General features: G+C 36.0%; 2 protein-coding genes across 8 annotated transcripts in view; both read left to right on the forward strand.

Moving 5' to 3' along the window:
* Positions 1-2,347, forward strand: part of G2E3 (G2/M-phase specific E3 ubiquitin protein ligase) — a 75,805-nt gene extending 73,458 nt beyond the window's left edge. For both annotated transcript variants that reach the window (XM_008072004.2, XM_008072005.2), the window contains exon 14: positions 928-2,347. In XM_008072004.2, coding sequence (XP_008070195.1) covers positions 928-1,184 — 257 coding nt within the window. In that variant the 3' untranslated portion in view covers positions 1,185-2,347. The remainder of the gene's footprint in view (positions 1-927) is intronic.
* Positions 2,348-5,846: 3,499 nt separating this feature from the next.
* The window catches only part of SCFD1 (sec1 family domain containing 1), a 128,668-nt gene continuing 107,273 nt past the window's right edge, over positions 5,847-27,241 (forward strand). For 2 of the 6 annotated variants that reach the window (XM_008072009.1, XM_008072008.1), the window contains exons 1-4: positions 5,852-5,898; positions 10,959-11,029; positions 12,944-13,032; positions 22,174-22,264. In XM_008072009.1, the coding sequence (XP_008070200.1) occupies positions 5,862-5,898; positions 10,959-11,029; positions 12,944-13,032; positions 22,174-22,264 (288 nt within the window). In that variant the 5' untranslated portion in view covers positions 5,852-5,861. Of the gene's footprint in view, positions 5,957-8,494; positions 8,504-10,958; positions 11,030-12,943; positions 13,033-22,173; positions 22,265-27,241 lie in introns of all 6 variants that reach the window. The other 4 variants (XM_008072007.2, XM_021705909.1, XM_008072010.2 and 1 more) reach the window with 4 other exon arrangements.

The raw sequence follows: 27,241 nt of genomic DNA on the forward strand, positions 1-27,241 counted from the left end.
TGTCTGAGTTAGAAATGAAATCCCAGCACTTCTATTTGAGCCCAGGCATTTAAGACTAGTTTGGACAACATAGCAAGACCCTATTCCTACAAAAAAAAAATAATTAGCTGAGTGTGGTGGTGCATGCCTGTAGTCCTACCTACTCAGGATGCTGAGGCAGGAGGGTCGCCTGAGCCCAGGAGGTCAACTCTGTAGTGAACCGTGATTATGTCACTGCACCTCAGCCTGGGCAACAGAGCAAGACCTCACCTAAAATATAAGAAGAAGAAGAAGAAAGATTCTAGAGTAAATTTGTATTTTGTAATTTTTTTCCTCTAGATAACGTAGGGTAAAATGTATTCTTTCTAGAAAACTTTAAGTAAATGGATTGTTGCCACAGCATATGACAGTCTTAAAGCTAATCATCTATTTCATCAATTTCAATTTGAAGTTAAACTGAATTATTCATCTGATTTGTTCTTTAACTTGGTTTTTCATCTGAATTATTCTTCATTCTGGTTAGGGCTATGGTAATAATATTTGTCACTGAGCATTAGCAATGTAAAATTATTCCGTTTAATAAAGTGAAGAACTTTTAGTTGAAATTCTGCTTAGACAGGTTTTTGGTTTTTCTTATTTGGTTTTTCTTCACTATTTAGCTTTTCTTCATTTGTTGAACCTAGTTTATCAAATAGTGGTGACCTAGAAGTGGTCAAATATACAGTGATTAGCTGGAATAAAGATTTTATCAGTCCTTCTGTTTTGAGATTCATTTATTAAATGTACTGTTTGGCTGTTACTGCACTTGACTGTGATTTAGTTTGACCAAGATGAACGTGGAAGTCTGTGCCTTTCATTATTCCAGTAAACTTAGGGAAGAGTCTGTGGTGATAGCAGTATGTAACATGGATTTACTTTTTTTTCTTTTTTTCTTGGTAAACTTTTCAGATGGTAAATCTACAACAACATTGGAAGATATTCTTATTTTTGCAACTGGTTGCAGTTCCATTCCTCCTACTGGTTTTAAACCTACTCCTTCGATTGAGTGTCTGCATGTGGAGTTTCCTGTTGGAAACAAGTGTAATAACTGTTTAGCGGTTCCAATCACCAATACATACAAAGAGTTTCAAGAAAATATGGACTTCGCCATCAGAAACACTCCAAGACTAGAAAAGGAAGAAAGCTCTCATTACATTGGACATTGAATTATTTCTTTGAACAAAGAGATACTTTAAAAGCTGCTATTAATAACTTTCTTTTGTTTCAGAAATCTTTTTATCATCACTTTTGAACAAATTTGGTAGCTTCTTGGCCCAATAAAATTTATGCTATGAACATAAAGGAATATTTTGGCCATTTAAGTTAAATAAATTGTTTATTTAGGCATACCAATCAAAATTGGTGATTTAAAAAAAATTTCTTAATATACATGCTTCATAAATCTCAATATAAATACTTTGAAAATGGTTGTAGAGACTTTATTTAGGTATAGTGGCATGGTATATGAAAGTAAAAACTTTGTTACTCACTATTTTTATAAATTAGGATTACCTATAGGATGCCACAATTTTTCTAGGCTTATTCAGTTTTCAAATTATTCCTAATTTTATTTTAAGGCATTAAGTAGAAAAGCTAATTGGTTACATCTTGTTATATAAATCAGAGGCATCTATTTTAGGTATGTGTTATTACATATACCGTATGCTTTTCTAGGATGGCATTAAATTAGTTGTTAAAATGTTTTCAGATTACTGATTTAATTTAAAATGACCTACATTTCAATTAGAGTATGCTTCATGAGAAGTATGATATGAAAAGCAGAAGTAAGCCAGGTGCAGTGGCATGTGCCTGTAATCTCAGCCATGAGAGAGACTGAGGAGGGAGGTTCTCTTGACCCAGGAGTTAGACCACCCTGGGGCAATATAGCAAGACACCATCTCAATAAATAAATAAATAAATAAAGCAGAATTGCACATTTTTTCCCCCTGTAATCTAGGGATATTCTATAGGCCAATAAACACTTCTGAGATAGATAAAATGTAGTTGAAAATACTTAAGAAACGGTGTCTTCTTTAAAGCCTTGGTTTTAATCATAAGATTTATTTTCCTGTATCCTATGTTTGGTATGTCTGATCCATAATCATTTTAGGTATTTGAATAATCTCTGTTGATTGCCATGTGGTAGATTTGGCCATTTGACCATTATTTATTATCAAGGTGGTTGTATGCTAAGGTAAGCTGGAACCATAGCATTATACGGTTGTCTTCATTGCTTTTGAATGTTATCTGTTACTATATAAGCAATGTATAAATAAAGTAAAAAAAAGAAGAATGAAAAACCCATTTAATCTAACCATGCAGAGATAAATACTGTGTTTCTGTGTATACTTCTATAAACTCCCTTGTTTCTGTTACTTTTTAACTTTATTGCACTAAAAGTCAAAGAATGCCTAAAAGTAACAAGAAATCACATAATAACAATGTGAAGATATATAGTCCTGTATTCATGTCCCCATATTTACACTGACCCAAAACAATTTTGGCGGGGGGGAAACTAATATCCCTAATCAAACATAAATACTAATACAACATAAAAACTAATATCCCTAATCAAACATAAATAAGGTAAAACTCCAGTTTTCCAGTAAAGGAAATCATTATGATAGGTAAATCATTATGAGAGGTAAAATGTTTTAACCACATTTTTCTGAATACACAAAGCAGGTATCTACTATTGTCAAATCCTAATCCTTCCAAAGAAATACCCCTAAATTATTGATGGTCTTAAAGAAAAATAACAGAATTGGTTTGAAATAGATAATATATCTCTTAATACCAAAGAAAAACTATAACATAATTCTAGTGTAATTTTCCTTGTTACCGTGTTTCTCTTTCGAGTTATACTTACAGATCTAGCAAATTAACGTTTTGCTTTAACTTGAAGTGTTTGAGAACATTAAACAAGGCATATCTTGTGTTGAATTGTGTTGGATTATCGAAAGTAAATAAAGGGTCAGTTATTAAAAAAGAGTTTGAAGATCTCTCATAAACCTCAGTCTCACCGTACAGTTTTTCTTCTAAATGTATTGTCAAAATAGATATTTTGTTTCTTAACCTATCTAATTTTTATAAAATATAAAAATCATTAAACCAATGCAAGCCAAAAAAACTATAAGGTAATTTTCTGGTTTGTAGTTTTAAGTAATTCCCCCTAGAGTGGTAATTAAAGATGACATAATACATACATACTTTGTTGTGGTGGAGGTGGCAGGTAGGGAGCTATGTGCTTGGATTAGGTACAATTAAAATCAGTATTTCAGTTCTTCCTTTTTCTTTGAGGGTGCCAAAAAAATACACATTTTAAGAAAGGAAAAAAAATTGTAATACTCAATATATACTAACAACAAAAGATGAATACAAGTCACGTTTGACTTCTGTAATTACAAGAGGTGCTCAAAGTGGTTACCATTAGTGTCCATACACTTCTGATTACAGTGAACATCTCTTAAGATCTCCTAAAACCCTTTCAAATTCCTAATCATATACCAGTACCTACTACTGTATGCCAGGTGTTATGCTAGGTGATAACGCATATGCTCGCCTATTTTTCCCGCTTTGTATGTATCAGTTGGGGTCTCACTCTGTTGCCCAGGCTAGAGTGCAGTGGCTCACTGCAGCCTCAACCTCTTGGGCTTAGGTGATTGATTTTTCTGCCTCAACCTCCTGAGTAGCTGGGGCTACAGCCATGTGCCGCCACACTTGGCTTAAATTTTTATTTTTTGCAGATAGGAGGTCTCGCTATGATACCTAGCTGGTCTTGAACTCCTGGCTCAGTGATCCTTTCACCTCCGTCTCCCAAAGTACTTGGATTATAGCTTTGAGTCACCATGTCCAGCCACCTTCCCCCTTCCTTTTTAAAAACTGCCAGATGTAACCAAAAAAATGACATTTATAATGAAGTTTTCTAAATAAATATATTTATGCCGCTAAATGTGAGGTGCTTGTATTAAATAACTTGTTGGGAATGTGAGGTTAGGATTCTGACAAAACTGAGTAAGATACAAGTTCCTTTACATTTAAGATTTCCTGTAAGCGGTTGTTGGCTGACACCCAGGAGTAGAAATGAGGTGTTTTGTGTTAATACTATCTATCCCCTAATATAAAATAGCTTGTCTGATAAATTAAGTCAAAAATCTAGATAGATAAATGGCTACAATAAGGTAAGTTTATTAACAGTGTGATGCCATAGATATTTATTTCTAATTCTAGTCAAATGAACACCTTAATCTCAGCCTTACATGATTATTTGTCTACTGTTACTGTTCTTCTGTGGGGTATATTTTTCTATATATTCATGGCCCACACTATGTACACTCCTTTTTTCAGGACAGTTTTTATCATTTCATATGTATATAGTGTTCATAAGTGTTAAAGTTGTCTTAGTATTTTATGTTAACATGACTCTCAGTCTTGGGGAAAGGATCTATGATGGAACTGAAATGGCTAGATGATAAATCTGCTTTTGAAACTGGAAATATTGAAGTGAACAAAATTGGGCTCTCAGATAATTTATATTCCATGGAAAAACTATAGATTGAAGTAGAACTTTCTTGTTGGGCAGACTCATTTCTGTTTAGTCAGAACACACTAGATCATTGAAGATTCTTTCAAAATACTAGTAATAATACTGAAGAAAACACCAGTAAATATTCTAGTTAATTTCTTAATGAATATGCTAGTTAGCTATAAAAGTAAAAGATTATGTAACCTTTAAAAAAAGTTTTTATTTTGAAGATGGGTACAATTCAGGGTTAGGTATACAAATGTTCATTATGCAGGTACCCTTGTAGATTATGCAATTCTTAAAGGTAAAACATGTAGTTTAAATAATGCTGTTTCCTAATAGCATAATCTGTTTTAAATTTCACAAAAATAAACAGCTTTTATTTATGAAATAAAAGAAGCTAGTGCTTTTTAAATAAAATATAATCTTTGTATATAATTGTTAAATTTAATTCATTTTACTTATATAATTTTGAAAGTTAAGTATTTGGGACACATTTTATTTCAGAATTTGCTGCAACTTCAGAATCAACGTATTTCATCAGTGAACTCTATTAACATAAGGGAAATGAGTTGTCCTTGTAAATCTATTTTTGACGAGCAGTAAAATCTACGGATACATTCTGTGATCATATAGCTTCAAGTGTACATTAAAACATCATCACTGCTGCTCAGCTTTCCCCGAATATAATGTTTTGTGATTTTGCAATTGCATAGGGAAAAATGCAATTTTTCCATTTTGTTCCTTCCTGGCTCCTACGTGCATGCCGCCGTAAAGCTAGACCATTTTGCCCAAGAGAAGCGTCTGAGAAACCTGCCAGATTAGAGTAATGCTCCAATGCTCTCTGTGGAAAAAAAGCAAAGGGGACACTCCTGCTGCACTGGGAAACGAGAGCTAGCAGTTTAGTGCCTGCTTTGTTTCAGATTACTTTAGTCCTGAAATCCTTACACCCCTATAGGATTACCACCCGTTAAGAGCTCTAAACGACCAAGCTAACAGTTCAGTGCTTAGGTTCTTAGTGTCATACCACGCTCCTACCTTAAGAGCTCAATTTAATGTAGCTACTATTTGAGAGGCGTAGCTTGATGAAAATTCCTACTCCGCCGCTACAGGCCATCGCGGCATTAACCCGCACTGCATCTCCCAGTTCCTTCGAGAGCGCGGGGGCGTGGGAGGATCTGGCTGGAGGGAGGCGGGGTCAGGGGCTCAGGCTCCTCCTCTGGCCCCTCCTCTCCGGGCTTTGCTTCCGGGTCTTGAGGGTGGCCACGTCATCCCCAGGCTTTCCTCGCCAGGCGGGCAGTGGATGGTGGGAGCCAAGATGGCAGCGGCAGCCAGTATTCGAGAGAGGCAGACAGGTACCGACTAATTCCTTCTCCCTGCAGTTTCGGGTCTGCCACGACAACAGCTTTTCCTGTGCTTGTCGCCCTCGGTCGTGATGCGTGCCGCTCAAATACCGACCTCCAGGAGTTTAATCCGGTCCTCAGAACATCAAGAGCCCCTCCCCTTCGAGTTCTTGGGGAAGAGATGCCATTGGGACTCGGCCCCTCCTGTGGTGCCGGAGAAGGATCTTCTGGGTTGGGCCCGTTGCTTCGGTCCCGCTCTTGTCTCTTATTGCCGGGCCGCAGAAGGCCAGAAGATGGGGCAGTTGGTATTTCCTGTGTTGCCTTCTGTGAGGTTTCTGGGTTTGTTTCTGTGCGTGGTTCGGTTCTCCCAGTTGGTTGAAAGAACTTCACTTCCCGACACTTGTACCACGATTACAAAATTTAGATGTTCTTTCAGAGCGGCTTACTTTGTGCCATTTTTTTTTTTTTTTTTACATCGGACCAATCTTTTGGGGGTACCTGAAGAAAAATGCCTGGTGATAAAGATTTCCTTCTTTCCTGGAAGGGATTGAAGAATGGCATACACGAATGGATTAACAGCTTTCCCATTTTAATTGTTTGACAGATTCGTGCTTTAAGAGAATACATTGTTAGTTTCATCTTCAATAGGACATGTTTATGTAGCTTCCATTTACGCCAAGGAAATGTGGTAAAGAAAAGATTGCATATTCTTCCCATGAGTTTTGGGGTTTTTTCCCATTTTTTTCCTTTACCTTATTCTGTGAAAACTTTTCATCGCAATTTGGTATACTCTTAGCTTGACAACTTTCTTTCAAGACAGTTAGCTATTCTGAGGAGCTAATAGAAATAAGCCATCAAGAATATACATACTTGGAAATTTTGTCTCCTGGAATTATGCTCTTTTGCATATAAATTGAATAGAAAGATAATTAGTTACAATTAATATGACCTACAAAAGGGATTTGGACTGTACTTGATTCCTTCCTTTGACATTTAAAAAAAATTAATGATAGACTTCAATCTAGTAATAACACGTAAAGCATACTGAGTTGTGTTCTATTTTCCCAGTAAATAATTTAGTATAACCTATCAGATGAAATCAGGCATAACTTAAATAGAGGAAAAGTCCAAATAAGATCTGGGTATACCTACCATTCATCTTATCTGTGTAAGCAAGTAGAAGCCCCATTTGTCTTATCACTGTGTTATAGCTTAATGAAGCTAAATGAATTAGGTTATACTCCGTATTTTTAAAAAACATATTGGTAAAACAAGTACCAGAGCAAGGGAGCTTTTTGAAAAATTAAATCTGCATAGCAATTTTTATATTCAAAATTAGTAGAATATTAAAATCTAATAGTTTATATTTCTGCAGCAGTAAACATTATGGTAAAATTTTACATTATTACTAGATAGGTTGTGCTAGATCCATTATTTATCAAATTAATTGAGTTCTGTCTTATTTTCTGAGGACAGTAAGGCCCTGCATATGTGATCAGTAGCAGAATTCAATATTTCCTGTGTGCCTATTAAGAATATTTTGGGAAATAGCACAACCTTCAAATATGGTAGATACAGGACACTGTGATATGAAGGCATTTGCAATTAATTTGAGCAGATGAGATAATATTTGATACTTACTGAGCATTTACTATTCCCAGGCATTGTTTTAGATTATTTTGTATGTTTTATTATCTCCATTTTACAGATGAGGAAAGTAAGGTATAGAGAAGTTAACTAAAGTGTCTATTTCTTGCTTTGCCTGCCTGAAGAGGCTTTATTGATCCTCTAAAGGTTCTCTAAAGCCATCTCCTTTGTGAATATTTCCTGGATCTCTCCCTTTACTGTGCTTATCTTTCAATTCTGCAGACAGAATCCGTTGCTTCCTTCTGTGTGTTACTGTTATCCTTCACGCGGGCCTCTTTGTTACAAGTTTTTGCATTTTCTCTGCTTCTCAGCATTGCAGAGTCCCATATCAACTGCTTTATCCAGATCTACTATAGTGATCTCATCTAGCCTCTTTGCTGAAAGTATTGTCTATAGGTTAATAATTCCCAAGTTTACATTTCAAGTCTGGACCTCCCCTCTGAACTTAGTCTACTCCATATCTGCTCAAGTCAAAAACCTTGAAGTTGCTTCTCTATTTCACATCTCATATCACATCTGTCAGTAAATCTTGTCAGTTCAACTTGGTATCCAGGATCTTACCGCTGTCATTGCTATCACCTAGATCCAATATGACTAAATTTCTTCAGTAACCTATTTGGTCTCCTTGCTCTTACAACCCTGTTCCCTTTATTTTCCACACAGTACCCAAACTGATCATGTCATAGATTTGCTCAAAACCTTTCAGCTGCTTCCCATTTCAATCATGGTGAAAGCCAAAGTGATCTTATAGTGATCAAGGTGCTATATGATCTGATCTTCACTTACCTTTCTAACCTCATGCCCTGTTACTCTCCCTTTTCTTTGAATACACCAGGAATTTTCCCATCTTCAAGCCTTTGTATTTGTTTTCTCTTTCTGGTATGTTCTTTCAGAAATAATCTGTAAAGCTCACTCCCTCGCCTCCTTTAGGTCTTTACTCAAATGTTACCTTCTCAGGAAGCCTTCCCTGGTTGCTCTGTTTAAAATTACACCCAATACTGCCTTCCCCTTTCTCAATCTTATTTTTCTCCATAGCACATACCATAATTTACATACCATATATTTAACTTACTTTGTTGATTGTCTTTCTCCATCAACTAGCGTGAAAGATACTTGAGGTAATTTTGTTCAGTGCTAGATCCCCAGAACTAGAGTGCATAGGATAAGGACTCACTAAATATTTGTTGAACGAATAGTGAATGAAGTTGATAGCATTTGTTCAGGAAATGAGTGAGGAGAACATTCCAGTTAAAGGTGAAGCTGCATTAACCAAATCTAGGAATGTGGATACAGGTTGGGTATTCCTTATCTGAAATGCTTGGTAACAAAAGTGTTTCAGATTCGGGAATATTTGCATTGTTACTGGTTGAACATCCCAAAACTGAAAATCTGAACGTTGTGTTGGCATTCAAAAAGTTTCAGATTTTGGAGCATTTCAGATTTTCCTACTTGGGATGCTCAACCTATAGTATGTTTAGAGTTAATAGAGACAACTTGTTTGTTGTTTCAGTTAAAAGCTATGATTTAAGCTTAGAGAATTAAATTGATGAAAGCAAAGTGGCATTCTTGTACATTCATTGAAGAACAAATCCACTGTGTCAGAATACCTTTTACCAAGTTAGCTGAGGCTCGGAACTGGAGAAATTCTCCTAGATAGGGCTAAGAAGGCAGATATAGGATTATCTATCAGCTACTACTGGCCTCTTTCAGTTAGCTAAGGTCTAACTTTGGAGAACACTAAATACCTGTGTCTCACATGGTACCCAGGCTATAGTTCTTCAAGATGTCATGTGTCAAAATTTTGAACAGAAGTTCCTAGAAGCAAGGCTTTCTCTTTGTTGGGCCATGAGCACCGGAGGTGGTGGTGTCTTTATTACCTGGAGGCAGGAGAAAGAGCTCCTCAAATGCACAGTAGGAGAGTTAATCCTGGAGCATCCTCTGTGCCTCCTGTGTTACTTCAGTTTTAAATATGAAACTGTTTTGTTGTTGCTTATGTGTGTGTGTGTGTGTGTATATATATACATATATATATTTTTTTTTTTTTTTTTTTTTGAGTTGGAGTCTCACTCTGTCACCCAGACTGGAGTGTAGTGGCCGCTCCCGGCCACCGCAGCCTTGACCCTCTGGGCTCCGGCGATCCTTCCACCTCAGCCTTCCAAGTAGCTGGAACTACAGGCGTGTGCTACCACGCCCGGCTGATTTTTGATTTATTGTAGAGATGAGGGCTTGCCAAGTTGCCCAGGCGGGTCTCGAACCCACGGGCTCAGGCAATCCAGCTTTTGAATATTTTTAACACCTGTGAGCCTCTGAAGTAGGTGTAAATTATTGGTAATGTATATTATTGACTGAACATTGGTATAAAGCTAACACTTTCCCAAAAGTATGTCTATGTACATACAAAAGTGTACACGTATATCACTGAAGTTCTCTCTCTTCAGTGACAGAGGTGTTACAGCATGTACCTACCTCAGCAAATAAGCATTTAATAGAAGTATTTCTAGGGAGTGAATGAGAAAATTGATACTCAGGTTATTATGGTATAATATAGTTTTCTGTTATGACTTCGTAGTGTGGGTACTCTGTTTTACTTAATATAACCTGATTCAAATGCTTTTAAGAGTTAACCAAACATATTGAAAGATTATCACTCTTTTAAAAATTAAATCATTTAATTAATACACTCCCTTGAATATTTTGCCATCTCAACTCACCAACAAGTATATATTAAGGGGTTTTCATTTTCCTTCGAAAATAGTTCTGAACCTGCTGTAACACATGAACAGATGAGCAATAAAAACTACAAAATACTATAACATATATTATAGCATAACTTTTCTTAGCCAGAGGTAATCACATCTGTGGGAATGTGTCCGTTTTCCCAGGAAGTATAGAATTGTAAGCAGTATAACTTTTTGGTGAATTTAACAGGTTATAAAATGTACTTCTAGGTAATTAAAAAATAGACCTGCTGTATGAGAGTTTTGTATATAAACCAATTAAATGTGTCATAAATACTTTTATTCTTAGAAACAGTGATCTTAATTTACATTTTCAGTCAGACAGTAGATTACAGCATCAATTATCTATTGAGGCCATTGAAGTTCATGATTGAAGAAATTTCTCTTTGTATCTTTATAAAATGTAGCGTGAAATTGTCAGGAGAAATGGAGAATGCTTCTTCCTGAACATTTTCCATAATGTCATCTGGTGACAGATGCCTATTGTAATTAAGAAAACCTCCCAGATAAAATGCCAATTAGCTGTTGAAAGAATGGTCTTACAAGATCTGACCTCTAGTTGATCTGTACATTTTGCTTGGGCGTAGTAAATAATGAATGTGGAAGAAAGAACATCCTAGGAAACCATGCTAATATTTGATAAAACTTTTTTGTTGTTGTTTTCATAAAATTATTTTTTATTTTCAGTGGCTTTGAAGCGTATGTTGAATTTCAATGTGCCTCATGTTAAAAACAGCACTGGAGAACCAGTATGGAAGGTAAGAGTTTACCTTAATAGAAACTAGTTCCTGCTGTTCTCAGCCCTTATTGATATTTGGAGAGAGTTTCTTGTAATGTTGAACTAATAACATATTTTAGTTATAATGCACAAATAGTTTATTTTCATTTAACATGGTATCTTAATCTTTTTGATAAACATTCTGTGGAGTGAGATGGGCAATAAAATAGTAATATTCATCTAGAAAATCTGGTTGCCCTCTTGGGTGGGGTCTCACTGATAGGTCTTTACCCTAGTTAACATTTTGTTCCTTTTCAAATCTATACTTTGGATTTATGAGTTATAAGACTATTAATTGAACTAGAAAGCAATCTACAATTTTTCTTCTTTGAGAAATACTAGAAAGCCTTAAAAATTCCTGTTGTTTGGACTTCTTCATTTTAAATTTTATACTATTTCTTTCTTCATAGTTGATTAAATTTAAGCTTACACGTTTACAATCACTTTATACTTCTGCCTTGCTAAGAATTAAGAAAAAGTCAACTTGGTTAGAATTTGGGATGTTTTGAAAACTCTCATGAGTCCTTATTAATCCTTTGGGTGAATCTTCTAAAGGTGGTTAAAGTTGCTTGTATTAATTCAGAGTTAAGTTCTAGAGTGTTCCCTAATTTTCCCTTTACTTTCTGTTTCTCTGTGGGCATCGTCTTACTGCCCTGTCCATAAACTATACTTTTTTGTTTCTAAGGCCTGTACCAAGCTTTTGAATTAAATAGTCAATTAACTTTTCCTATCCATCATTTTTAATCACAAGATTAATAGTATAGGTGTTTTGACATCTAAAGAGGGAAGATTTTTGAGAGATGCAACATCTAGCCTTTTGTAACTAGAACAGAAAGATTTTTAGCTTCTGTAAAAGAAATCCTGGAATTCAGGAAAAACATGTTTTTATACTAGCATGTTTTAATCTCATTAGTTTCTAACTCCATTAAGAATTATCGAGTTAGTTGTGAAAAATGCTTACCAGTTGAGGATTTCTTTTATTTGCCTTAACTCTAAAACTAATTTTAAGTTAGGGAACCCACTACCACTATCCGAAAGTGTCAGTTTTAATACTTAGGAATGTGAGGCTTTGCGTTTGATAGAATAAGGCTATTAAGTACTCTTTAGGGACTTAATTTTTTTAAATGATTACTTATTAAATTACTAAATTTTTATTATAGTCATGGAATTTGTTATATATTCATTTTTAAAGTGGCTAATTTTTACATCTCTGTTTTTAGAAAGGATAAATGTGAACTGGAAAAAAGTAGGGGAGTGAATGTGAGTTTGCTCTATGGTCAAAGTCCTTTATTATAGTTTAAGATAAAAAGTTTATAGTCTCTAACTTTTTTTTAACCTAGACAAGTTATTTTGTAAGAATAAATTTATATAATTATTGATTTATATTAGCATAAGTAGTGATTCTTTTCAGATTGTATTACTGCTTGGGTGACAGTTTTGATTAATAATGATAGAAAATACTAAATTAGCCGGGCTCGGTGGCTCAGCCTGTAATCCCACGCCTTTGGGAGGCTGAAGTGAGTGGATTGCCTGAGCCTGCGGGTTCGAGACCCGCCTGGGCAGCGAGACCTCATCTCCACAATAAATCAAAAATCAGCCGGGCATGGTAGCACGTGCCTGTAGTTCCAGCTACTTGGAAGGCTGAGGTGGAAGGATCGCCAGAGCCCAGCAGGTCGAGGCTGCGGTGGCCAGGAGCGGCCACTGCACTCCAGTCTGGGCGACTGAGTGAGACTCCAACTCAAAAAAAAAAAAAAAAAAAAAAAAAGAAAATACTAAATTGAAGCAAGGTTAAGAATTTATATACATGATTTATTAAAATAAAATTTACTTCAGCATTGTCTTATTATAGGTTCTCTATTGGTTGATAATTTTTAAAAAATGTTTTTTTTAATAGGTGCTCATTTATGACAGATTTGGCCAAGATATAATCTCTCCTCTGCTATCTGTGAAGGAGCTGAGAGACATGGGAATCACTCTGCATCTGTGAGTTTTAACATATTTCTAATAGTGGCATTTATTTTCAGATACATTATTAACAATATCTTTGACCACCCTGAAATCAAGTTATTAATGAACATTTATAGAGACAAATAATGTTAGGTTATAGTATTTATATAGTATTGAGCATATTCCCCCATATCTTCTTTTATTCAACCCTTTATTTCTAAGGTTAAAAAAAATTCTCAGTCTGAGGCTTTACAATTTCAGAATTTAAATTTTCTCTCTTATGTCTTTTCCTGCAGTAAAGGAAAAGAACTGGTCATCTTAATGTATGGAAGTTCCTTGATTCACAATGGGTTGCATCCCCATAAAGTTATCTTAAACTGAAAATATTGTAATTCACAAATGCATTTATTACACCTAACCTACCAAATATCAGAGCTTAGCCTATCCTACCTTAAACGCTCAGAGCACTTAGATTAGCCTACAGGTAGGTAAAATTATCCAACACAAAGCCTACTTTATAATAAACTGAATATCTGGTATAATTGAATACTGTACTGTATTTAAGACTGCACTAAAAGTGAAAAACAGAATGGTTGTATAGGTGCTAGAAGTACGGTTTGTATTGAATGTTTATTACTCTTGTACCATCGTAAAGTCAAAAAATCGTAAATCAAACCATCATAAGTCAGGGACCATCAGTACTTTTTTTAAAAAGTGGAATATTTAAATTAGTTTATCATGAATATGAAAAATTTAAGTGACTATGTTGTAATGACTATTAATTACTGTAGGATGCTATCTACATTGTCTTAACTATTAAATTTGTTTAATTATATTGCTTCCGATGTGTTTGATAAAAATAAAACAAATTGTATTTACTTTATAGACTTGCCTAACAGAACATTTGGAGAGAGACTTTTCATGTATAGATACTAATAATTCTATATACTCAAGGACTCAAATTTTATGGTGTTCTATTTGCATCTGATTCTCTTTATGATGTTATAACCAATTTTTATTCTGTAGTATTATCACATATTGAATTGAAATGTACTAATATTTTAGATTTTGAGTGACCAACATCAGTATCTGGTTTGATCAGCTTAAATTCTATTGTATAGTAAGTATGTATTAAAATTAATGAAATATTATATTGTGTCCTTTCTAAATACACTTTTTTTTTTTCTATTTCTGAAATTAGGAATATCACTGATGGCATGTCATAGTTGGCATCATTTTTATTTCTCAGTGACATAGAAAATATATTTTAAAATTGATAGCACCTTAGTTTTCATGAAATATGGAATTTGATGAATTTTTCCTTTTTTTAATATATATTTTTTATTTTAAAATTGTGGGGTACAGTTAAGGGTTAGGTATACAAATATGCATTGTATAGGTACCCTTGTTGATGAGGTGTGCCCTCCCTTCCCCAGACAGATATTGACTACTGTTAATCCCATTTCCCTTCCCCTCCCTGCCCCCCCCCATAGTTTCCTGCCACTGTCAATCCTTTTCTTATAGTATTACGGTAGTTGTTCAAGGTCTACTTATGAGTGAGAACATGTGATACTCAGATCTTTGTTTCTGTGAGAGATCACTCAGTATTATAAACTATAATTCCATCCAGGTTGCTGCAAAATTCATGATTTTGTTCTTTTTTATGGCTGCGTAATATTCCATTGTGTATATGTACCACATATTTTTAATCCAGTCATCTTTTGATGGACAGCATGGTTGGTTCCATGATCTTGCTATTGAGAACAATGCTGCAATAAACATACATGTGCAGGTATCTTTTTTATAGAGTGATTTGAGTTCTTCAGGGTATATTCCCATAGGGGGATTGCAGGATCATATGAAAGTTGATTTTTAGAGCTTTTGAGGAATCGTCACATTGATTTCCACGGAGGCTGTACTAGTTTACACTCCCACCAACAATGTAAAAGTATTCCCTTTTCACTATATCCTCTCCAGCATCTGTTATTTTTTGAGTTATTGATAATGACCATTCTGACTGGAGTTAGGTGGTATCTCAGTACAGTTTTAATTTGCATCTTCTTGATGACTAGTGAAGTTGAACATTTCTTCATGTATCTGTTGGCCGCTCGTTTGTCTTCTTTTGAGAAGTGTCTGTTCATACCTTTTGCCCACTTTGTAATAGGGTTGTTTGCTTTTTTCTTTTCAGCACGTTTGAGTTCCTTGTAGATCCTTGATGTTAGGCCTTTGTCAGACATGGAATTGGCAAATACCTTTTCCCAGTCTGTGGTCTGTCTCCCTGCTCTCTTGATGATTTCTTTGGCTTTGCAGAAGCTTGTCAGTTTAATGAGGTCCCACTTGTCTATCTATCTCTTATGGCCTGTGCATTTTGGGTTTTGCTCAGGAATTGGATGCCAGTTCCAACTTCCATAAGGGTGTGTCCTGCATTTTCTAAAATTCTTATGGTTTGAGGTTTTACATTTAGGTCTCTGATCCATTTAGAGTTAATTTTTGTGTATGGGGATAGATAGGGGTCCTGTTTCAATCTTCTGCATGTGGTCAGCCAGTTTTCCCAGCACCATTTACTGAATAGGTTCTCCTCTCCCCAGTGGTGGGTGGTAGAGGCTTTGTTGAAGATGAGTTGGCTAAGAAATAGAGGTTTTACTTCTGGAATCTCAGTTCTATTCCATTGGTTTATATGCCTGTTCTTGTACCAATACCAGACTGTTTTGATTATTGTAGCTTTATAGTAAAGTTTAAAGTCTGGTAGTGTGATACCTCCTGCTTTGTTTTTGTTTTTGTTTTGCTGAGGTTTGTTTTGGCTATTCTTGGTCCTTTGTGTTTCCATATGAATTCCTGTATTGTTTTTTCTAGATCTGAGAAGAATGTGGCTGGTAATTTAATGGGTATTGCATTAAATCTGTGGATTGCCTTAGGTAAGATGGACATCTTAACAATGTTGAGTCTTCCAATCCATGAGCATGGGGTATTTTTCCACTTGTTTGTGTCATCTTTGACTTCTTTGAGCAGTGTTTTGTAGTTTTTATTGTAAAGGTCTTTCACGTCTCTGGTTAGGAAGATGCCAAGGTATTTCTTTTGTGTGTGTGTGGCTATTGTGAATGGGATTGTGCTTTTTATTTGGGTTTCTGTTTGTTTATTATTGGCGTAAAGAAATGCGATTGTCTTTTGCACATTTCTTTTATACCCTGAGACTTTGCCAAAGTCCTTTATCAGTGCAAGGAGGTTTATGGCAGATTCTCTTGGGTTTTCAAGGTATACAATCATGTCATCTGCAAAGAGAAATAACTTGACTTCCTCTTTTCCTATTTGGATACCCCTAATTGCTTTCTCTTTTCTGATTGCTCTAGCCAGGACTTCCAATACTATATTGAACAGGAGGGGTGAGAGTGGGCATCCTTGTCTTGTTCCAGTTTTCAGGGGAATTGGTTCCAATTTTTGTCCATTTAGGAGTATGCTGGCTGTGGGTTTCTCATAGATGGCTTTTACTATTTTGTGGTATGTTCCATGTATGCCTAGATGTTCGAGGGTTTTTATCAAGAAGGGGTGCTGGATTTTATCAAAAGCTTTTTCTGCATCTGATGATATAATCATGTGGTTTTTGTTTTGATGTCTGTTGATGTATTTAATTACATTTATGGTCTTACAAATGTTGAACTAGCCTTGTGTCCCAGGGATGAATCCTGCTTGGTCATGATGGATGATTTTTGAGGTGTGGTGTTGAATCTGGTTTGCTAGGGTCTTGTTGAGAATTTTAGCATCTATATTCATCAAAGATATTTGGCCTGTAGTTCTCTTTCTTTGTTGGGTCTTTACCTGGCTTGGTATCAATGTGATGTTTGCTTCATAAAATGATTTGTGGAGAGTTCCATCTTTCTCAATCTCCTGGAATACTTTCAGTAGGATTGGTATCAGTTCCTCCTTAAAGGTCTTATAGAATCATCTGGTCCAGGGCTTTTTTTGGTAGGTAGTTTTCTTATGACATAGTCAATTTCCTTGATTGTTACTGGTCTATTTAGGGTCTCGATTTCTTCTTGTTTCAACCTAGGCAGGTTGTGTGATGTCAGAAAGTCCTTCATTTCCTTAAGGTTTTCATGTTTGTTTCCATACAAGTGTGCATATTAGTCTCTAATGATCTTTTGTATTTCTTCAGGGTTAGATGTGGCTTCATCTTTTGTGTTTCTGATTGTGTTTATTTGGGCTTTTTCTCTTTTTTTCTTGGTCAGTCTAGCTAGGGGACCATTGATCTTGTTTATCTTTTCAGAGAACCAGCTTTTTGTTTCGTTGATTTTTTTGTATTTTTATCTTCTATGTCCCGGATTTGGGCTTTTATTTTGATGATCTGGATTCTTCTGCTGAAGTTAGGGTTTTGGTGGTCTTGCTTTTCTAGCTTCCTTAGGTGACTTGTTAGGCTGTTAATTTGTGATCCTTCCATTTTCTTCATGTGTGTTTGTAGAGATATGAATTCCCCTCTTATTAGAGCTTTCATGGCATCCCAGAGATTTTGGTAAGATGTTTCTTCATTTTCATTTGTTGCCAGGTATCTTTTAATCTCTGTTTTGATTTCATCATTGACCCAGGAGTTGTTTAGCATCATGCTGTTTAGTGTCCATGTATTTGTGGGGTTTGGGGGAACCTTGGTGTTGATGGTTATTTTTATTCCACTGGTTCAAGAAGGTGCATGGCAAAATTTCGATCTTTTGAAATTTGTTTATGCTTGATTTATAGCCAAGTATGTGGTCGATCTTAGAATACGTTCCATGCGGTGATAAGTAGAATGTATATTCTGTGGTCATTGGGTGGAGTGTTCTGTAGGTATCAATTAAGTCCATTTGGTCAAGAGTCACATTGAGGTTCTGGATCTCGTTGCTGATTTTTTTGTCCTGATGATCTATCTAGAGTTGTGAATGGGGTATTAAAGTCCCTAGCTATGATAGTGTTAGTGTCAATATCTTTTTTGAGTTTACCTAGAAGCTGTTTATGAAAGTTGGCACTCCTATGTTGGGTGCATATATGTTTAGGATGGATATTTCTTGTTGATGGATTGAACCTTTTATCATTATGTAGTGGCCTTCTGTATCTTTTTAAATTTTTGATACCTTAAAGGGTATTTTGTCTGAGATTAAGATCGCGACTCCTCGTTTCTTTTGTGTTCATTCACCTGAAATTTTGTTTCCCATCCTCTTACTTTGAGTCTGTGAGTGTCCTTTCTCGTGAGGTGAGTCTCTTGGAGGCAATATATTGTTGCCTGGTGATATTTTATCCATTTTGCCATTCTATGTCTTTTCAGTGGTGCATTTAGTCCGTTCACATTTGGGCTACTTATTGAAATGTTAGAGTTGATCCCTATCATAAGGTTCTTATAGAGGAGTTGTTGTTGTTCTTGTTTGTTTGTTGTCTTTCTTTTGGTTTTGGGGTTGGTCCATGTGTGTTTTTAATCTTTTTCCTGTACTCTTGTGAAGAACGTTGTTGTTCTTTTTTCCTTTTCTTCTGTGTTTGGTACTTTCTTAAGTGTTTCTTGTAGAGGTGGTCTGGTGGCAGTGTAAGTTCTTAGGGATTGGATATCTGGGAAAGATTTTAATTCTCCCTCACTGATGAAGCTTAGCTTGGCTGTGTAGTTTATTCTTGGTTGAAATTGTTTATCTTTTAGAACTTTGAAGATAGGGCTCCAAGCTCTCCTAGCCTGAAGGGTTTCTGTAGATAAATCTGCTGCTATTCTAATTGGTCTTCCATGGTAGATAATCTGACTTTTTTCTCTTGCTGCCTTTAGGATTTTTTCTTTTATACCTACTTTGTTTAGGTGAATTATTATGTGTCTGGGAGTTGGTCTTCTAGTTTGTTGTGTTGCAGGGGTTCTCTGAATCTCTTGTGTTTGAATTTTTGCATCACTGATGAGATGAGGGAAGTTTTCTTGAATAATTTCATGGAATGTTTGTTCCAGGGTGGTCTCTGTCTCTCTTTCTGCCTCAGGAAGTCTAATTATTCTTAGGTTTGGTCTCTTGGAGTAATTGCTCATCTCTTGAAGGTTTTGTTCTGTCTTTTTAGCTTCTTTTCTATGTTTTTGACCGTTTGAGTTAGTTCTATATTTTGGTCCTCAAGCTCTGAGATTCTTTCTTCTGAATTTTTCCTTTTTTAAAAAAATCTTTTTATTTTAAAAATGTGGGGTACAATTCGGCGTTAGGTATACAGATGTTCATTATGCAGCTACTTTTGTTGGTGAGGCATGCCCTCCTCCCCCTCCCCTGGCAGTTTCTCACTACTGCAGATCCCACCCCCACCCCGCCAATAGTTTCCCACTACTGCCAGTCCTTTTCTTATAATATTACAATAATTGTTCAAGATGCGCTTATGAGTTAGATTGTGTGATACTCAGGATACTCAGTTATTTGTTTTGTGATAGATCGCTCAACATTATAGACTCTAAGTCCATCCAAGTTGCAATGAAGTTCATAATTTTGTCCTTCTTTAAAGCTGTATAATAGTCCATCATGTATATGTACCACATTTTTTTAATCCAGTCCTCTTCTGATGGGCAGCACAGTTGGTTCCATGTTTTTGCTGTCATGAACAATGCTGCAGTAAACATGCATGTGCAGCTATCTTTTTCATAGAGTGATTTGAGTTCCTCCAGGTATATTCCCAGTAGAGGGATTGCAGGATCATATGGAAGGTCAAATTTTAGATCTTTTAGGAATCACCAAACTGTTTTCCACAGAGGTTGTACTAGTTTATACTCCCACCAACAGTGTAGATGTGTTCCCTTTTCCCCACATCCTCTCCAGCATCTATTGTTTTTGAGTTATTGATGATGGACAACCTGACTGGAGTTAGGTGGTATCTCAGTGTGGCTTTAATTTGCATTTATTTGATGACTAGTGAGGCTGATACTTTTTTTCACGTATCTGTTGGCTGCTTATACATCTTCTTTTGAGAAGTGTCTATTCATATCTTTTGCCCACTTCATAATGAGATTGTTTTTTCTTTTTGGCACGATTGAGTTCCTTGTAGATTCTAGATGCTAGGCCTTTGTCAGATATATAGTTGGCAAGTATTTTTTCCCCATCTGTGGGCTCTCTCCCTGTTTTCTTCTTTGATTTTGCAGAAGCTTTCAGTTTGATGAGGTCCCACTTGTCTATCTTATCTGTTATGGCATGGGCACTTGGGGTTATGATCAGGAATTTTCCTTTCATTTTTATACTTAAAACACCAGTTTTCTTTGGTAATGTGTTAATTCCTATGGACTGAACTAAAGTTCAGTCTGATGCCATTCTTGTAAATTGTGGTTTATTAAAAAGCATTGGTTGCCATTAGTAATTGTTTAACTCCCTTATTCACTAATAAAAAGATTAAATTTAGACAGCTTAAGTGATTGTCCTAAGATTTTACAACGGGTTAATAGCAGAGCTGTGGCTGGATTGCTTGACCACTAATTCTGTGCTGTTTGTCTACTGAATCATAATGATTCAGTAACAGTGTCTAACAGAAGTGAGGCCTAACTCAGTACTTCCCTAACAGGTGACAGAATAGTCTGTTTTGAATTTAGGAATAGCCAGTTTGAGAATTTAGGAATCTGCCTAACCCATTGCTGTTGCCACCAGAATTTGAAAAGATTACACACCTACCAAGGTGAACTTCTTTGTACCTTGCCTCTAATTATTCCCTATTTGCTTGAGAATACTTCATCAGTTACTTTATACTCTGCAAGTCTGTTTAGACTAATTTGTAGGTAACAATAATTGGAAGTTTCCAGAATATGAAATGGTGGTTGTAGCCCTTTAGGCAGTTGGATAGCCAATGTAAAAAAGATAACAGTTTATGGCAACCACCACATTATCCTTCTCAGCATTAATAGCAGCAACCAGACAGATGGAAGAAGTTATTAAATGTAGACCCACTGGCAGCATGTGCCTCTTTTTTCTGTTTTGTAAATTACAGAAGGATGACTACAGAGAGAAGAATAGTGTAGAAATAGAATGTTAGTCACATTTCCTGATACAAGCATAGTAAAATCTTATAATGAAGAATAAAGATATTTTGTGATTTGACATTGGGATATGTATTTATTTATTTATTTTTTGAGTCAGAGTCTCACTCTGTCACCCAGAATGGAGTGCAGTGGCTGCTCCCGGCCACTGCAGCCTCGACCTGCTGGGCTCCGGCGATCCTTCCGCCTCGGCCTTCCAAGTAGCTGGAACTACAGGCGCGCGCTACCACACCCAGCTAATTTTTTGATTTATTGTGGAGATGAGGTCTTGCCAAATTGCCCAGGTGGGTCTCGAACCTGTGGGCTCAGGCAATCCACTCACCTCAGCCTCCCAAAGGCGCGGGATTACAGGCTGAGCCACCACACCCGGCGATATTGGGATATTTAAATGAAGATATTTCCTGAATTGTAAAAAGAAAAAACTATACACAATCTATATAATCCTTCAATCTCTTGGAACATTCTCTTATGAAGCAGTAAATACACAAAAATAGATTATCTTTAAGTTTTAAGGATACATTTATATGCCTTTTATTTTAAAAAATATATTTGATTTCACATATAGTTAAATTTTTTCAGTGGGGCATGATGGCTCATGTCTGTAATCCCAGCACTTTGGGAGGTTGAGGTGGAAGGATTGCTTGAGGCCAGGAGTTTGAGACTGCCTGGGCAACACAGTGAGATGCAATTTCTACCAAAAAAAAAAAGTCAATTAGTAAAAACTATTAAAAATTACTTTTGTAGCTTCTGAAAAATTGTAAAATTTCTTCATTGCATCCTCTAGCTTTCTGTTTTCCCTCATAGAGTCACACTTTCCTCCCATTTATCCTTACTCCAGCTACTTCCATGTTTCTATGAAAAATGGGAATAAAATTGATTTTGAAATGTACTTTAGTTCTCATTCAAGAAGAATGTTGGTTGAAGAGAATTCTAACCATAAGTGGTTTTAAACTAAGGTGAACAGAATAGAACAAATCAAGACTAACAAGAAATTAAGATCTTACTAGTAAATAATATTAACACTGACATGAGGAAAAAACTGCATTAACTAACTGATTAGTTGCAGCAAGAGCTTTTAGAGCACTAGTTGCTGTCCTTGAGCTGGTAAACTCCCAGTTTGAGAAATACTGTTGTAAACTGTCTTTTTAGATCAGTGACTAAACAGAAATAAGTTTTATGTTCTCTCTGTCTTTTAGCCTTTTGCACTCTGATCGAGATCCTATTCCAGATGTTCCTGCAGTATACTTTGTGATGCCAACTGAAGAAAATATTGACAGAATGTGCCAGGTAACATAGGTTTTTATTTTTCCAATTCTTGCATTTGGAAACTTAAAAAAAAAAAAAATCTTAGGTGTCCAATGTGAAGAATGAGAAATTCACTTGCCTAGTTTTCTACTCTGATTTTTGAGACTATTTTAATTTTAAGTAGCTTGAAAGAGTTCAAACTTTTGGCTGTAGAAGCATCATACTATAGTTTTCCCCTTATCCGTGGTTTTGCTTTCTACAGTTTTAGTTATCCATTATCAGCCAGGTACTGAATACTGAATATATTACAATACCAAAAAACGTTACAGCATTTTGAGAGGGAGATCACACTCATATAATTTTATTACAGTATATTTAGTAATTGTTTCATTTAATTATTGTTGTTAATCTCTCACTTGCCTAATTTATAAATCAAACTTTATTAAAGATATATAGCTCTAGGAAAAAACATATGGGAATTTGAACTATCTGAGATTTCAGGTATCCACAGAGGGTCTTCGAATATAACCTCCACATAAGGGAGACTACTATACTAGTAAAGACTGAGTCTAGCTTTAAAAATCAGAAAGCTGTTGGGCACCGTGGCTTACGGCTATAATCCCAGCACTTTGGGAGGTGGAGGTGAGAGAATTGGCTAAGCCCATGGGTTCGAGGCCAGTCTGGGCAACACGGCGAGACCTCATCTCTACAATAAATCAAAAAATTAGCTGGACTTGGTGGCACACACCTATAGTACCAGCTACTTGGAAGGCTGAAATGGAAGGATCGCCGGAATCCAGTAGGTCAACTCTGGGGTGGCCATAAGTGTGCCACTGCACTCCAGTCTGGGCAAGGGAGGGAGACCGACTCAAAAATAAAATAAAATAAAATAAAAATCAGAATGCCTAACTATATTAGCTTTAGTTATAGGGTTTTAGTTTTCTGATATAATCGGAAGGGTGGGAGTAGGAAGTCCACACTGGTGCAGGAGCACTATAAGGTAATTAGAGACCCAGGCTCCTTCTGTGTCTTTCATCCAGTGTCTTGGGTTTGGTGGTTTTCATTACCTTGCTTATTGCTTCATGGATGTAAGATGCTAGCTGCAGCTGTAGATATCACACGTATGATTATGACAAGAAGATGGGAGAAGTGAACTATGTAGACTCTGGCTGTTCAGTTTGCTCAGGAAAGCTGAACCTTGCTAGAAACTCCCAGAAGAATTTATTTATGTCTCACTGGATAGATTAGCTACAAGGGAGGCTGCAAAGTCCATTTTTAGGTGAGTGTATTGCCACCTCAAACAAAATCTGGATTCTTTTAGCAAGAATAAGGAGGGAAATAGATATTGCATAGGTAGCTAACAGTATCTGCCACAAGTCACAGTATCTTTACTTGTAATTGACCTTTGAATCAAATTGTTACTTAAATTGCTAATGCAGTTTACATATTTTGTGTCCTGTGTAGCTTCATGATACCTACCTTTCTCTTTTATTCTGCGTAAACTCTACTATGCCATTTTTGAAAGAAGTATGACTTTTCAATTTCTTTCTCCTCTGTTTTTTTATAACTGCTTCATTGAAATATAATTCACATACCATACAATTCAGCCATTTAAAGTGCACAGATGTTTTTAGCATATCCACAGAGTTTTGCAGCCATCACCACAGTCAATCTTAAGGCATTGTCACTACCTCAAAAAGAAACCTTGGTACCCTTTAAATACTACATCCTCAACCTGCTCCCATCCCCTTCCATCCCTAAGCTACTTTCTATATATTTGCCTATGCGTAGCCATTACATATAAATGGAATCATAATATGTGGTCTTTTTGTATCTGGCTTTTTTCTCTTAGCATAATGTTTTCCAGGTTTATCCATATTGTAGCATGCATTAGTATTTTATTCCTTTTTGTGCCTGAGTATAATTTATTGTATGTATGGACCAAATTTTGCTTATCCATTTACCTGTTCATGGGTATTTGGGTCGTTTCTACCTTTGGGCTCTTATTAATAATGCTGCCATAAAATATTCATGTAAAAGTTTCTGTGTGGACATGTTTAATTTCTCTTATGTCCATAAACACATAGAATTGGAATTGCGTGGTCAAATGATAACTGTGTTTAACCTTTTGAGTAGCTGACAAACTGTCTTCCATAGTGGTTGCACCATTTTGTATCCCACAAGCACATATATGAGGGTTTTGATGTCTCCAGATGCTTCCCATACATTTATTTCATATTTTGATTACAGTCATCCTAGTGGGTATTAAGTGGCATCTCATTAAAGTTTTCATTTGTATTTCTATCACTAAAGATATTAAACATCTTTTAACATGCTTATTGACCATATTTTGGAGAAATGTCTATTCAGACTCTTTGCCCACTTTTTAAATTAGGTTGTCTTTATTGTTGACTTGTTAGAGTTCTTTATATATTTTGACTTTTATCAGTTATTTTCTCCCATTTTGTGGGTTGTCTTTTCACTCTCTTCATTGTGTCTTTTGGAGCACAAACATTTTTAATTTTGATGATGTCCAGTTCTTGAGTTGCTTGTGCTTTTGGCATTATATTTAAGGAACCATTCTAAATTTTGTACTTTTCTCTAAGAATCTTATAGTTTTGGCTCTTATATTTAGGTCTTTGACCCATTTTGAGTATTTTTAATCTGATTTTTGTATATGGTGAGAGGTAGGTGTTCACCTTAATTCTTTTGCATGTGCCTAAACCAGTTATCCTGGCATCATTTATTGAAGAGACTATTCTTTCCCTAAGAAATGATCTTGGCAGCCTTGCCAAAAATCAGCCGACCATAGATACACTGGTTTATGTCTCAACTCTTAATTTTATTCCTTTGAGCTCTATGTCTGTCCTTATGCCTATACTATACAGTCTTGATGTCTATTGCTTGGTAGCAAGTTTTCAGATGGAGTCCTCCAACTTTGTACCTCTTTTTTCTGATTGTTTTGGCTTTTCTGGATCACTCAAATTTCCAAATGAATTTTAGAATTCACTTATCAGTGTCTACAAAGAAGCCACCTGGGGTTCTGATAGGGATTACATTGAATCTGTAGATCAGTTTGAGTAGTATTAACATCTTAATATTAAATTTTCTGATCCATGCACATGGGATATATTTTCATTTATTCATATCTTCATTTTGAAAAATGTTTAGTGTTTTTTAATGTTTAATGTTTGTTTTGTTTGTTTGCTTTTGAGTCAAGGTCTCGCTCTGTTGCCCAGGCTGGAGTGCAGTGCCATAATTATGGCTCATGATAGCCTTGAACTCCTGGGCTCAGGTGATCCTCCTGATTAGCTGGGACCACAGGTTTGCGCCACCCCACCCAGCTAATTTTTTTAATCTTTATTTTCGAAGAGATGAGGTTTTACTATTTTGCCTAGGCTGGTCTCGAACTCCTGGACTCAAGCAATCTTCCTGCCTTGGCCTCCCAAAGTACTGGGATTATAGGCATAAGCTACCGTGCCCAATCTCAAATCATTTTCTAAATTCCATTTTTAGGATTGTATAGGAATCCAATTGATTGTTATGTATTTATCTTGAATCCTGCAACCTTGCTGAATTTATATGTCCTTCTGTAATGTGTCCATCATTGCTTGACTACTTCCTTACTTTTTGGCACAATGGGATATTCCAGTATAGTCTGGGATTATACTTTTTCTGCCCCACACAGGATTCAGCCATTTGTCTTAAGGAGCCCTGGTTGCTTTCTATAAAGAATGGAATTTAGAAATCAGGATCTGGTCATTAGGTGTACTCACTGTGAGTAGAGTTATCACTTTTCTTAGTTTCTGTCAATGGACAAAACTGGGAACTCTCTATATATGTATACACATATACGCTTTTATATCTATATTTCTAGAACTCTCCCCCCTCCAAATAAATAGATAGTCTCTAAAACTGTTTTAGTTTAGCAACACAGAATTCATTCTAGCTTTCCTTTTGCCTTTGACAAATGTGTAACTCCTTTCTCTGATAGTGAGAAACATAGTTCCTAGTATCCTAAACATATTACTTACTTTCTTAGTACTCATATATATCCAGTGTTTGTTGAACCACCATCCTGCTTAGCTACTTGCCTCACGTGGGCTCCATACCCTCAGTTTATCATATTTTTTTTTTTGAGTTGGAGTCTCACTCTCACCCAGACTGGAGTGCAGTGGCACACTCCCGGCCACCGCAGTCTCGACCTGCAGGGCTCCGGTGATCCTTCCGCCTCAGCCTTCCAAGTAGCTGGAACTACAGGCGTGCGCCACCACGCCTGGCTAATTTTTGATTTTATTGTAGAGATGAGGTCTCGCCAGTTTGCCCAGGCAGATTTCAAACCCGCAGGCTCAGGCAATCCACTCGTCTCAGCTTCCCAAAGCGCTGGGATTACAGGCTGAGCCACCGAGCCCAGCTAATTTATCACATTTTAACATCTGAAATTAGATACATCTTAAAACTGATTGTGTGTCATAACATTTTATTGGCAGCATTAATACTTTATTAGTGGTACATAAAATGACACTTGTGACAATTGACATCTTAGATTTGAGGAAATGTGGTCATTTAGATAGTTACTTTCCTAGAGTTTAAGAACTTAAGTAAATTTGATTTAATAATTTGCATAACTTAAATTTCACTACTTTTAAGTAATTGAGAAGAAAAACATCTAGAATTAGTCATTGGAATTGTAACTTGTCTGTGGGCAATGAGGGAAGTATTCGCTGTGTCATCACATGACCAGGGAATTATATATGGCAAATAAAAGACTAAGCAATCATGCACTTATTTCCCATTTTTTCCCACTGTAGAGTCTGCCAAATAAGCATTTTACTGTATTAGAGAGCTACTTCTGAATATTTTTAAGAAAAATGAAGATAGGCTATATCAAAGCAATTTTGTGCTATATTGTAATCAATGGGATTTTGTTGATAATACAATTTCATAACCTTAGTTATTAGGATATATTTTAGTTATATCTGTTAAGCGGATAACCAGTACTTCTTCATAACTTTGTTC

The sequence above is a fragment of the Carlito syrichta genome, unplaced genomic scaffold, assembly GCF_000164805.1.
Source record: "Carlito syrichta isolate Samal-C Ts95f unplaced genomic scaffold, Tarsius_syrichta-2.0.1 Scaffold314810, whole genome shotgun sequence".
Classification (NCBI taxonomy): domain Eukaryota; kingdom Metazoa; phylum Chordata; class Mammalia; order Primates; family Tarsiidae; genus Carlito; species Carlito syrichta.